The sequence below is a fragment of the Pantherophis guttatus genome, chromosome 5 (genome assembly GCF_059756535.1).
Source record: "Pantherophis guttatus breed Tessera chromosome 5, ASM5975653v1, whole genome shotgun sequence".
In the NCBI taxonomy this organism is placed as follows: Eukaryota; Metazoa; Chordata; class Lepidosauria; order Squamata; family Colubridae; genus Pantherophis; species Pantherophis guttatus.
In genome coordinates this window covers 35,234,245-35,248,903 of record NC_142067.1, presented here as the reverse complement: position 1 = coordinate 35,248,903, position 14,659 = coordinate 35,234,245, and the positions used below count along the sequence as shown (strand labels likewise).

Sequence of the window (14,659 nt, the reverse complement as noted above, 5' to 3'; positions counted from 1 at the left end):
ACTCATCATCTAAGTATTCAATAGGTATATAAATGAAGAGCCAAACATTTATTTCCATTTCAGCTATCTTTATCCAGATGGACGAAGTTATAATCCTGATCTGACAGGACTATGTGAACCTATTCCACATGATCATATAAAAGTTACACAGGTATATTGTATGTTATTCACTTGGAGTGTATGTTATTCATTCATATCCATTAAGGATTTATTTATATATATATATCTGTGTGGGTGTATATGTATATAGACATTTTTAAAACAGTTTATGTATTGTGTCTCCTAATGATGATAACTGATCATTAGGCTGATAGCAGTCAGAATGGCTGTAGTGATGAAGGGTTTTGGAGACAGCAGTTCAACACATCTCAAGGACCATGAAAATTCTGAGTATGAGTTTAAAATCCAGTTTGGACTGGGCTAACCATATTAAGAAAAGATTTGCCAAGATACCAGTACTTCAGATACTTTTAAGTATGCATCACTATAAGCATATTAGTTTAATGAATTTGTTATTCCTATGGAAAAAAATTAACCCAAACTAGTTTTCATTTAATTTTCAGAAAATTAATCATGACAAAGGGACAGGTGGATTTTTTAAGTTGTTTTTATCATTTTGTTTAAGTTTTACTCCATTCTCTTTCATCACTTTGAAGTTTAAGATTGTTCTATTTAACTTTTTTTACAGTATTTTGGGATTTTTACCCATATTTTGTATTTTCCCCTAACTTTAAATGTATTTATTTCAATAATGGCTAGGAGGCAGCAACAAATCTTTGTTTAAAATTCTAAAAGAAATATATACTTTAAGAATATATACTTTAAGCGCAGTTTCTCCTGCTGGTCAAGACTTTGTATTACTGCCATTATAATAATTGTATTACCAAAAAAGTTACTTATTAAATAATACCAAATCCAATAAATATCATAAAAATATTCCTTTCTAAAAGGCTTGATGCGTTTAGATAAATCACAAAAAGTATTCGTGATTTCTGAAACCTGAATTAATCTATTAGGGCAAATTTTAATGAACTACTGTCCTTTTATCATTAACTGATGCAGTTGATGGTAGGCTTTGGGATGGGATTCAAAAGACTATTTTTGTCTTTGGCTCTCTACTTAAAAATTCTGTCTCTACTGGTAATGTTTGAATAAAACCAAATTATGCTTTATTTCTCTGATGAAGTAGATTCTTGTGCAACAGATTTGAATCAGAATAATTTATTTTAGTTAAGGCATTACAATGCTGGGTGGGTGGTTTTTTTATGGTTTATGAGCAATAGAAATTTTGTATAAATATATTTTCATGTATTTGAAAAAACAATAACATATAAATATATGAATATCTTCAGTAAGAATTTGTCTTACTAGTATATGTTATGATGTAAAAGTTACAACCTGAATGGTAAGCCAAGTAGCTCTTATATTATCATTTTCAGAGGCTCTTCATTGCAGTCATTCCTTTTCAGGAACAATATGAATTATATTGTGAAATGGGTTCCACATTCCAGCTTTGTAAAATTTGTGCTGAAAATGACAAAGATGTGAAGATTGAACCTTGTGGACATTTGATGTGTACATCTTGCCTGACTGCATGGCAGGTAACTGTCCTTCTGTAATCAAATTCATACATGCCCTTTTTCTACTTCTCATTCTTTTTTGTATTGATACATTAACTAATGTTTTAGTTGTAGGAATAAATCTTGAAATGATAGTTTATTCATATGTAGAGAAATAGCATAACTTCTTTCAAATACTGTAAGTGTAGAACACTTTTATATTCTTTATCAGGAAAATGCAGTGTAGGGTAGGTGGTAGTTAGCAAGAAGATTTAAAAAACTGGGTACTAACAAACCTGGTTATTGAATTTAACATTTCCAAGTTTGATGTAACTTAATTCTATTGTCCTTTGTTACTACAAATCTGTTTAAAGAATACTCTGAATTATTTTTTGTTTGTAAGTAGCTGTTAAGGGTTTGACACTTGTAATAGCAAGGGGACATAACTGAGCATGGAAAGAAAAATATTCTCAAATAAATGAGACAAAAATCAACCAACAGTATAATTCTCCCACCTAAGATGAATATTCAGTCACTAAGAATATCTGCAACATTGACTTGTAACTTCTGAAATCACTTAATCAGAAAAATTAACTATAATATAAAGAGGCTGCATAAATGATAGGAATCCTCTTTTTAAAAAATATCTTCCCATTTATTCATTGATAGGGATGTTCTCTTGGAAGCAGTTGTGAAAACAATATAGAATTAGAAGCACGGTATCATAGAATTTTTCTGGGTCATAGCATCAGTGGGAATGTAGCTTTTTAATAAAACAAAAACATTTAATATATAGTCAAGCTGTAACTAGCTAGTGACATCCAAGTAAATGGAGTATTAGGTTTTCCTTCATTAACAGTCATTTCGTTTAAAATAAATTTCACTGCACATTTAACTTCTGTATAATTAACAAGCTGATGAAGGGAATATACTGCAGCAGTTCAGTTTCTACTTGCCAATGGTTAGTGTTTAATTGCTGTCATAATGGCTCGTTAGAGATGCCTAAGGAGAGAGTTCTGGTAGTTTTTTATCATAATAAAGCATCTGTTTTACTTAATAAAATAAGTTACTCCCAGCTCCTTAGTGAATACAAAATCACATTTGCATGATATTTTATGCCGAAGGTCGATCAGTCCCTGTACATGTTGGGTATCCTTTGTTTTAAAGGCACTGAAATAAAAATACAACTAAAATAAGGTAAGATGAGATGAATTTTTTCTCTAAACAAAGGTTTCTAATTGATTTCTATGTATATATTACTATAGCCATATTTTGCTTTTTTATTGTTATATAATTTTGCATAGATCCCTAACTTAACTTAAAGCATAAAGCAGAAGTCATTGAATAAATTGGCACTTTTTCTGTAGTAAACATTTTAAAATCTGACAAGTACATGCCCAAAACCCAAACTGAATTATATAGGTGGGCACATGCATGTATTTTTTTAAATCTTGGTTTGCATTATAATGTTTAAAAAGACTTCAGTAAATTAAATGCCTAATTTATGTATTAAAAATTTAAAAGTATATATTTTACATATTTATAAGTAATGGTATAAATGCCTAAGAAGGATTGACAATGGTAGTTGGCTCTTCTGATATGAGACTTTAGGATTTGACATCAGTTTAGTCCTTAGTAAACTAAAAGATTATACTCCTCAGCCCTAAACTTTTCACTATGTAAGTTGCAGCTCCACTGTTCTAAAAATCAAATATGAGTTAAATAATATATAAGCGGTATTGGCTATAAAGCCACTGCAATGTGATGATTGGACTAAGGAGATCCATATTTGCATACGCAAACAGCCATAAAATTCTGTTGGTAACTTTTGACGAGTTGCTACAATCTGTTTTACAGGATTGTTGTAAAAATTAAAAGAGAAAACGCCTTAAACTTCTTAATGAAATATTTGATGTAAGTGCATTGAATATAGATTTCTTAAAAGAATCCTGCATTAAATAGGTTTCTGATCATTAGCTTATTGCACTACTTTCTCACAACTAAAATGTGTGGTTGCTAAGAGTCAACACCAAATGATGGTAACTAATCAATCAGATAAAAAGTCTCACAAATAGCAGCATGCATCTTTTCATCTGGTGTCAACAATAAACTATTATAAAATATTATGCAATATTCCCAAAACAGTACATATTACCTCATTCTTTGATAAGTAAAGAATATTGTGTTTTTCAGTACAATACAATACAGTACAATTCTTTATTGGCCAAGTGTGATTGGACACACAAGGAATTTGTCTTTGGTGCATATGCTCTCAGTGTACATAAAAAGAAAAGATACATTCATTAAGAATCATAAGGTACAACACTTAATGATAGTCATAGGGTACAAATAAGCAATCAAATCATACTAGGAAACAATATAAATCATAAGGCTACAGCAACAAGTTACAGTATTAGTCATAAGTGGGAGGAGATGGGTGATGGAACGATGAGAATAGTAATAGTAATACAGACTTAGTGAATAGTTTGACAGTGTTGATGGAATTGTTTGTTTAGCAGAGTGATGTGTTCGGGGAAAAACTGTTCTTGTGTCTAGTTATTCTGGTGTGCAGTGCTCTATAGGGTTGTTTTGAGTATAGGAGTTGAAACAATTTATGTCCATGATGTGAGAGGTCCTTAAATATTTTCACAGCCCTCTTTTTGACTCATGCAGCACACAGGTCCTCAATGGAAGATTGATAGTAATTGTTTTTTCTGCAGATCTAATTATCCTCTGATGTCTGTGTCTGTCTTGTTGCGTTGTAGAACCAAACCAGACAATTATAGAGGTGCAGATGACAGACTCAATAATTCCTCTGTAGAACTATATCAGCAGGTCTTTGGGCAGTTTGAGCTTCCTGAGTTGGCACAGAAAGAACATTTTTTGTTGTGCTTTTTTGATGACGTTTTTGATGTAAGGTATCCATTTTAGGTCTTGAGATATGATAGAACCTAGAAATTTGAAGGTCTCTACTGTTGATACTGTGTTGTCTAGTATTGTAAGAGGTGGTAGTATGGGAGGGTTTCTCCTAAAGTCTACCACCATTTCTACGGTTTTGAGTGTGTTCCGGTTGCATCTTGAGGCTAGTTGTTCAACCTCCTGTCTGTATGCGGATTCATCGTTGTCTCGAATGAGACCAATCATTGTTGTATCTTCTGCAAACTTCAGTAGCTTAACAGATGGATTGTTTGAGATGCACTCATTGGTATATAGAGAGAAGAGGAGACATCATACATCCTTGGGGGGGCCCTGTGCTAATTGTACAGGTATCTGATGTGATTCTGCTTAGCTTCACCTGCTGCTTCCTGTCTGTTAGGAAGCTTATGATCCACTTAGAAGTGTGTGCAGGTACTGCTAGCTGGTTTAGTTTAGTTAGAATAATATCTGGAATGATGGTATTAAATGCTGAACTAAAGTCTACAAAGAGGATCCTGCATAGGTCTTTGGAGATTCAAGATGTTGTAGAAGGTAGTGCAGAACCATATTAACAAATCATCTGTCAATCTATTTGCTTGGTATGCAAATTGCAGGGAGTCTAACAGCAGATCTATTATGGTTTTCAAGTGGGACATCACTAGCCTTTCAAAGGTTTTCATAACTACATATGTTAGAGCAACTGGTCTATAGTCATTCAGTTTCTTGATGGAGCTCTTCTTCAGCACTGGGATGATAGAGCATTTGAAGCAAGAAGGAACATAGCACATCTCTAGTGATTTATTGAAGATTCAGGTGAAGATGGGGCCAATTGGTCAGCACAGACTTTTAAGCAAGAAGGAGTTATCTTGTCTGGGCCTGGTGCTTTTCCTGGCTTTTGTCTGTGAAATAGATCTTGCACTTCCTTTTTTGTGATCACCAGGGATTGTGAACCCCTGATGGGTAAGTTAAATTCCCTAACATGAGGAATAATATCATTTTTTCTAATTTCTAAGTATGTTTGAGATATATTAAGATTGACAAAAAGGCATGAATGTATCTTATTTATGTAAAAACAAAGAGTGTGATAGTCTGTCCAACTGCCATTGGTCTTTCCCAACATCGTATGTAATAGAAAATTGCTGGTGCTGCTATTCATTTGAAGCTTTTTCTCTCTCTCTTTGTCTCCATATTTGTATCTGTGTTTTTAAAAATACTATTAATATGTTTTTCATTACGTTAATAATCTTCTATGTAGTAAAATAGTGCTAAATAGTTCTCAGCATTTAAACATTTTTATTTTTCATAATTCAGGAATCTGATGGTCAAGGATGTCCTTTTTGCCGTTGTGAAATCAAAGGAACTGAACCCATAATCGTAGATCCCTTTGATCCCAGAGATGAAAACATAAGATGCTGCAGTATTTTGGATAGCTTTGGTATTCCTATGCTTGATTTCGATGATGATGATGACAGAGAAGAGTGTTTGATGATGAATCGATTAGCTTCTGTGAGAAAGGTACTTCTCTTTTTCCTGAAATATGCAATGACTTTGTAGTTTGCAATTATAATTTACACATCAATTAAAGCAGGGGTGTCAAACTCGATTTCATTGAGGGCCGCATCAGGGTTGTGTTTGATCTCAGGGGCTAGGGTGGGCGTGGCCAGGGTGGGCATGGTGAGCTCGATGTCACTTGCATCAGGGGTGCCTATGGAGGCCCAGCGCTCTGGCAGTGAAAATGGGCTCCCAATCTCTGTTTTCGGCTGTGGCAACCTCCTGCAACCCTCTGCCAGTGAAAATGGAGCTCAGGAGGGTTGCCAATGGCCCTCCCGAGCTCCGTTTTCTCAGCAGAGGCACTGCAGGCTGGTCCTTCACTGTTTCCATGGTGGCCTCTCGGGCCAGATCTAACCACTCCGCGGGTTGGATTTGGTTCCCATGCCTTGAGTTTGACATCCCTAGATTAAAGAATTTGCAATGGTTATAAGTGTGAAAACCGGTCATAAATCTTTCTTTCAATGCTATTGTCACTTCGAACACTGACTAAACGAACTGTTGCGTAAAAATATGAACTAGTAGACTAAATTACATCATTGCATATTCACTGCCTGTAAATTGATGCATTCTCTCTATTTCATGGAGAATGTTGGAAAATAAGAAGAATCCTTTTGTATTATTATAGAAAACCATTTAGCTCAGCAGCTTATTTCTAACTCTAGCAATCTAAGTGCTTCCATGAGAAAGGTATGGATACATGAGTATTTCCTATGTTTTCTATCTAAAACCAGGTATCAGAGACAGATTCACTCTGATATTCCATTAATTATAATAGCTAATTACAGTTGAAGATTAATTTCTACAATAGCGAGCTGTATCAATCCAAATGTTGCTGAACTACAATTGCTAGTATCAATGATATTGTAGTTTGTTAGCAACTGCTGAGCCAGGGGTTCCTGCCAACCTATTTTGTCACCACTTCATATATGTATGCAATTTATAGCTGAAGATCATTCCATAACTGATTATGCATGTACTGCTAATATCTTTCATATTTTACTATATTTCAACCCATTTGAATGTTCTGAGGATTAAATAAAAAATTCTAAGAGATCTCATAAAACTTGATTGAAAGTAGGCTTATCATACGTAGAACAAATTTTTATAGTGGGTATATTTAAGCTGTGTTTATGCCTTTAGTACTGTTGCCTACCCTATATAAGATAATTTGGGGATAGAGTTCTAGAACTTCTCCCACTTAATTTGCAAATGGAAATCAATAAATTTTGTGGTCCGCTGCGGAGCTGGCAGCAGAGTCTGACAGTGAGGAGGCTGGAGAGGAACATGAGCCAGTCCTGGATTCTCAGGAAGGCTCGGATGAGGGCTCTGCGTCGGAGGCTGAGATAGGGTCAGGGCCATCGTGGAGTTATATGCTGACTCCAGAGCCTGATGTCAGTGAGGCAGAGGAACAGGGGGAGCCTGTTCCCAGTGCGCGCATGCACAGAGCTGCCAGAAGGCAAGAATAGTTAAGACAAAAGGGGCGACTCAGGAGTAAGGGTTGGAGATGATTGGCCCCTCTCATAAGAAATAAAGGAGGAGCAAAGGCATGTGAGCCTTTTCAGAAAGCGATTTTTTTGTGCTGTCGGTTTAGATTCTGAAGCTCCATTTTGACTCTGTGCTCCATGTGGCCTTGCAAAACTAATTGCCAATTAGGTCTTTGGCAGCGTGTTAAGGGAGATAAAGGTGGGTGCTTATCTGCCTTATCCCGAAGGACTGTGGCAGATTTCTGTCGGACTCTTTAAAAACTATTTGTGACTCATCACGGGCTGGGAATGAACAGAATTCACAGCGTTTGAAATAAAAAGAGGGTTTTGGGGACTAATTGTGTGGTTTTTACTGTCTCAAAAGCCTAGGCCAGAACATAAATGAAGGTAAAAGAAGGAAGCAAATATAAACAAAATCATTAACAACAATGTCACAATTTGGGTTCGCTTGAATTTCTTGGCTAGGTGGCAATCATGCTGAGTGCTGGCTGATATCCAGCCTGCATAAAGTTGGCCACTGGTATAATTTTATGTCCGTCTGTGTATGTAACATACACATATGCAGACATGCATATATGCACCAATATATTTTCAGGAAACAAATTAGTAAACTTGAGAACAGAAATTGAAATTATTTTCCGATGATAGTCTTTTTACATTTACTTATTTAAAGAACTCTTTAGAATTGATCTTACACAGTATGGTTCAATACCAAAGTATCAGATTAAAGAACTGAAATGGCATTACTGTTATAAAAATGAAATACCTAGTAATTTAAGATCCTTTTTTAAAAACAAATTACCTCCTGAAAAACATAATGGCAAATAACTGCAGAAAGCAAAAACAGTCTTGTTTCAGAAAACATCCAACGGTAAGGATCCTTCTGCTAAGGCTTAGTTTTCTATTTTAAAGAACTCTAATAAAAACTAAAGATAGAGCACTAAATTACTGACAGAGAGAAATAACTAACTTTAAGTGGTCCAACAAAAGATTGAGGATTAAATTTAAGTCATTAGAATCAATCAAATCTTTATTATAGTAATAGACCGGCATAAATGATATTACAAGATTCCAAAGAGTGAGGTAGTCAAGCAGTATGAAACTTCAAATTGTATAACGCTAGTGGTCTAATTTAGATAATAGACTAGATTATATTGACTTTTGCTGGGTTGCCTCTGTTGAGGGAGAAGATTTCCACTTGTTTTACAAGTTACAATCAAACGTTTGGCTTGATATAAAGAAACATTTTAGGAGAGAACATTCATTAGTAAGTGACATATTAAAAGTATGGGGTAAAAATAGAAAAAGAATAAGCAGATTTATCATGTCTTGCTTTGTTATTAAACATTTCATGAAGATGAAAATTCAAATAATTATTTATTAAAAGCCAACAAAATACTGAATGTTAACTGGCAAAAGTGGGATAAAAGGCTGTCAAAAGCGGACAATTTCTCCTCTGTTCTGTTCCAAGAAGGAAACAATTTAGTGAATCAGAATGAGGGTATCTAACAACCCTAACACCAAATTTATTAGTTGTTTATGAAGTTCTCATCCAAATCTGACGGAACTATAGGTACCCCTCATTTAGCAGCATTTAAGCAATTTCATAAATACCATGGTGGTAATAAATTTAAAAACAAAAAATCAAAATGCGCACATTTTCTACCGAATTTTGTTGGCAGGACAAGTTTTCAGTGTGAAATTGAATAAGGGCTGGTCAGTTTCAGTCAGCAATGGATGGATCAACTATTTAAGGTCACAGAGATGAGCTTGTCAACTTGCCATTAGCACTTTTTAGGAAAGGACTGCTCTGGAGAAAAGCAGGTCAGGAATAAATAGCTTTTTTAAGCAAAACGGGTCTGGCATAGGACACTGTATGAGAGAACTTACCTGAATGAGAGAGCAGCAACCAGTGATTTTTGTAACATGTATCTCTTTCAGTCACTTGTTTACTTAATGACCATTTCTGTTCTGATTTAAGAAACAGATTGTGGTTGCTAAATGAGCAGAGAGTGTGATTTATGAATAAAATTGTGAAGAAAAAGAAGAGCCGAGTTTTGCTAAGTGCTCCTTTAAAAGTGGGATATAATATTAATAAAGTAAATAATAAAATACAAAGACCTGCAAATAGAAATAGAAAGCAAGCAAGTGTAGCACCAATAGTCATACGTTCCTTGGGTGCAATCCTAAAACAACTAGAGCACCACTTGAACACCATTGGCATTGACAAATGCGCCATCAGTCAATTGAAAAAGCAGCTTTACCCAAAACAGCTTGCATCCTGAGATGATACCGCTAACACCATCAAACATCCACATCTGCCTGTCCCAGGTCCTTGGGAAAGACTCGATAGAGCGACAAAAAATGCCAAATCCAGTCTAAACATCTTATATTGTTATAATTGACAGGTGCCTAGTAAGAACTTGCAAATTGGTGCTTTCCCTGAATGGTGAATATGACATACTTCATAACATCTTCTGTTGCAGTGTAATGAAAGACAGAATTCCCCAGTGACATCTCCAGGATCATCTCCTCTTGCTCAAAGAAGGAAACCATTTCCTGATCCCATACAAGGATCCCATCTTACCCTTCCACCAGTACCTCCTCGATTGGACCTAATACAGAAAGGAGTTTCCCGATCCCCTTGTGCCAGCCCGACAAACTCACCAAAGGTAAAAGTACAATTTAGTAATAGAACTTAGGAATGTAACATTATTTTTCTTAGAAGCATACTGACCACCTCTTTAGTTGTTGTTCTCAGGGTTTATCTGCTTTTATTCAAATCCAGTGAAATCGATTAACTTGCAATCATTCCTGCACCTAAGCTTTTGCTTCTCTTTTCACGAAGTCAATATTTTGTGTATTTGGAAAAGCAAACAATAATTAGAACAAGTAAAGCATATAAACTGGTGTATGTGTCTTCACTATTTAACTCTGTGCTCTCCTTCCTGCTGAAATGTGCAAACGTTTTGTCACCATTCGAAGAGACATCATCCCTGTGTTTTGAACTGACGATGTTTCCTTGAATGGATTTCGAAACATTTGCAACCAAATTGCCAAGCTCAAACCAACATCCTAATCTCCTTCCTGTGTTGATACTTTGATACTTTCTATATAGTCTAGGTTCTTTTCAAAAATTACAAGATACCTTATAAAGTTAATTATTTTACTTGTTTGTTCATTGATATTTTAATTAATGTTATCATTTTAACTGACACTGAAGGATTAGGCTTCTGGATTTAATTTATAACATGGGTTTGCTTTTATATTTGGGTGTGTTTATATTGATTCATTCAAATAATTTTACAATATTAATTTTTAATTTCATGCTGATCATTTTAGCCAGTGATGTATGAATTAAAGTGACTATACAAAATACTGTATTTGTCACTAAGTATAGATTATATACTTAATGAAGCATTTTATTTTGTGTTATGTCTCAGTCTTCTCCAGGTATGATGAGGAAACAAGACAAGCCTCTTCCAGCACCACCACCACCAATACGAGATCCACCTCCACCTCCACCAGAAAGGCCTCCACCCATTCCTCCAGATAATAGGTTAAGTAGACATTTGCATCATCCTGAAAGTGTATCTGCCAGAGAACAACCAATGCCACTTGAAGCCTGGTGCCCCAGAGAAGTGTGTGGGAATAATCAAATTGTGGGATGTCGTATAGTAGGAAATGATAATTGTCCCAAACCTGGACTTACTGCAAGCTCAAATATGAATGGAAGACATTGTCGTATGGGTTCTGACCCATTATTTCTACGAAAGCACAGATTCCCTGAATTACCTTTAGAAGGTACCAAGGTAAGAGCCAGATGGTATGATGCATGAAGTTTAGTTTTAGTTAGGAATATTGAACTTGAAGTCTGATGCTGTTGAGAAGTGTATGGAATAATTAAATAATAGGAAGTCATTTATAGGAAATAATAATTGGACTTACTGCAAATTCAGATATCAGTAGAAAACATTATTGCATGTGTTATGATACAAGATTTCTGCAACAATTCTAATGTCATAATTACTATTGGAAGATACATGATACAATATATGAAGTTTAATGAACATGAATGCTTAAATAATAGTACAGTATAAGAGTAAATGTAATATATATTTTAGTGGCCTATTATAATTTATTTGAAAATTGTATAGTAAAATAACTAAAAACAAAAAATTCTATATCAGACATTTTTAAGGAATATGCTTATTAAAGTGTTTGAGGGAACCCTAGCTAAATTAATTACATAACAAAATACAAAATGGAATAACAGTTGGAAGAGACCTTGGAAGCTTTATAGTCCAACTCCCTGCACAAGCAGGAGACCTTATACTGTTCTTGACAAATGGCTTTCCAATTTCTTTTTAAAAACCTCCAATGATGGAACATCCACATCCACACCATTCTAAAAGCTGTTCCAGTGGTTAATTGTTCTCACTGTCAGGAAATTTCTTAGTTCGAGCTGCTGCTCTCCTAGATATCTGTTATATTTGTTACATATTCTGTTCTGTTAAAAAGTGTGTAAAGAAACCTTAGCTGAATTATTTATAGTGCTGAACACATGAAATTGATATTGATGATAGGCAGAATGAATCATGAAATTAAAGATGAGAATGGGTTCAAAATGTTGTAAATGAGCATTTTACTTGCATATAGTTTGCAAATTACCATCCTGTGAAATCTATCTATTGCAGATATTTTCAAATGGCCATCTAGGTAATGAAGAATATGATGTTCCACCTCGCATTTCACCTCCCCCTCCAGTTGTTTCAGCCATGCCAAATATGAAGTAAGTTCAATTTTAAGAACATTAATTATAAAAATTATGAGGATGCAGTTTTTTTATTTTTATGAATTAGAATTATGTATTGAGTAGAATATGTTCACAAATTTGGACTTTTCAGATCTTCATTTATCTAGAAGTGGTGTTCAAATATGAATTTTAAAAATATAAATAATAAAAATATTATAGAAGAGCATTAAAGAGGGCTGTGAATAAATATTGAAAGTTACCATATCATGGATCCTTCAGATTCTGTTAATAGGCATTTCATAATTATAATCACAAAACATAGATCTTTACTGAAGTCTTAAAAATGCAGAATTTGTGATGCATACAAAACTCTGAAAAATCAGAGTTAATAAGGCAATAATAATTTTGTGTCAATATGGGATTCACTAAAGTGAAAAAAGTAGTTTCTAGAATTAACCCGCCATCTTCTCTTTCATCTCTGTTTGTTGAAACAATAGGCTTTTTGTCAGGAGAAATAAAGTCTGTTTTAAGAGTCATTAGGTTGATCTAATATTTCATTTTTAAATAATGATAAAAAACATTTTCTAAAATGGGGGAAGAGTAGATTTACCTCCCGAAAGGCTCTCTCCGGAACTTTTCATAAATCCTGGCAACTGCTAGGAGACTATAAGTTCTATTTCTACCTTGTCATAAAGCCTCTAGGTGACCATGAACCATGCCCCCTCTCGCAGCCGTACGGAGGAGAAAGTGGCAAAACAGTTCCAAAATCTTGCCAATGAAACTGTAAAGAGTTTTCCAGACACTCGCCAGGCATCAACACTGATTTGAAGGCATATATTCACACAAATAATGCTTAATTATAGAAGTCATTGAAAGAATTTTGATGAAAATGTTTCAAAAGCAGTTTTTTAAAAAGATTCAGCAGTTGTAGTATCCAGGTTTGAGGAAAGCGGGTTACGATGAACCCCAAATTACCATCATAAAAATGGAAAAGAGTAAAAAACTATTTACTTTTCCTAAAAATTCAAACTAAAAATTCAGAATTTGAAATTAACCTCTCTAAGGGAGATAGAATGGTCAATTTTCAGTCACCATCATTCTTTCCTTCTAGTCTCCCATAAATTAGACAAATATCTGGGAGAATAAATATAGAATTGTGTATAGTGCTGATAAAAGGACTTTTAATAAGATATTTTCTTTTGTCTTTTTTTCCTCTATAGGACTCTGTTTCATAAATGCTGTTTTTCACCACTAGTTATAATCCCTTTCCCCATATCTTTAAATTCTTATGAATCTGATGATATGATAAATATCTCTCATACCACCTCTTTTATAGATTCCCATTAACTGTTTATTCTAGGCTGAAAGTATAAAAGCAAGAGTGTTCTTTCTAGTCAAAAAAAACCTGTAACCATTAAGTACCCGATGCAGGACCATCTGAGTGGATCTTGAGGAAATAGTTTATTTTTATTAAAGCTGAAATTTTACAGAATCCTCATGATATGCACTGCAGTTGGTAAAACATGAAACTATTAAGGTTTTTCTTAAAAAAAATATATGTGGCAAAACATCAGAAATGTATTTCATTTATTTATGAAAATGTATATTCCTGCCTAACTCACTGTCAGTAACTCTGGGCAGTTTAAAAGCGCAATATAAAAACAGTAACAAGCATCCATTCCCGTGATGACAACTATCAATCAAATAAACCACTTGATAGGCTCTATCTCATCTGAAGTCACCAGGCTCATTGACATGTCTTCAGGGCCTTGTGAAAGTTGTACTGGGGCCAATCTTATCTCAAATTATCCCAAATTTCCACTGGGAGGGAGCCATCATGGAGAAGGCCTTTCTTGGTCCTGTTAGATGAACATTCTTAGGAGAAGGGGCCAGTAACATTCCCTGCTCCTTCCACTCTGGTGGGTCAGGTAAATATAACTGGGAAAAGATGATCATTCAAATAACCTGGTCCCAAGTCATATAGGGCTTTAAAGGTGACAACCAGCATCTTCAATTGGATCTGGAAGTGGATCAGTAGTCAATGCAGTCGCCGCAGGAGAGATGACACATGTGTGTATCTAGGCCTGCATAAAGCCATGTGGACTGCCACATTTTGAACCAATTGAAACTTCTGGATACTTTTCAAGAGCAGCCCCATATCATTATTTATAATTAATATAAAATTATTTATTTATTTAACATTTATTCATTTATTATATACTGCACATCTCATACAACTCCAGGTGATTTAAAATAACAAGTTTTAAAATATAGAAATGAATAAAGCCGAATTAAAATTGCAAAACAAGAAAAAAAATAACTAATAACATACATTGTAAATTAAGAACGTATACTGTATATTGGGGCGAGTCAAATTTTTCAGCTTTCAGTTT

At 34.5% G+C, this 14,659-nt stretch overlaps 1 protein-coding gene across 6 annotated transcripts in view; it reads left to right on the top strand.

The window, feature by feature from the left end:
- CBLB (Cbl proto-oncogene B) overlaps positions 1–14,659 on the top strand; it is a 71,841-nt gene that overhangs the window by 39,251 nt on the left and 17,931 nt on the right. For 3 of the 6 annotated variants that reach the window (XR_015734415.1, XM_087894883.1, XM_034412845.3), the window contains exons 8-13: positions 64–151; positions 1,470–1,601; positions 5,787–5,990; positions 9,997–10,182; positions 10,954–11,322; positions 12,208–12,302. Coding sequence is in view for 4 of the 6 variants with exons in the window: in XM_087894883.1 (XP_087751009.1) it covers positions 64–151; positions 1,470–1,601; positions 5,787–5,990; positions 9,997–10,182; positions 10,954–11,322; positions 12,208–12,302 (1,074 nt within the window). In the remaining 2 variants the exon portion in view is untranslated. Of the gene's footprint in view, positions 1–63; positions 152–1,439; positions 1,602–5,786; positions 5,991–9,996; positions 10,183–10,953; positions 11,323–12,207; positions 12,303–14,659 lie in introns of all 6 variants that reach the window. The other 3 variants (XR_015734414.1, XM_034412835.3, XM_034412825.3) reach the window with 1 other exon arrangement.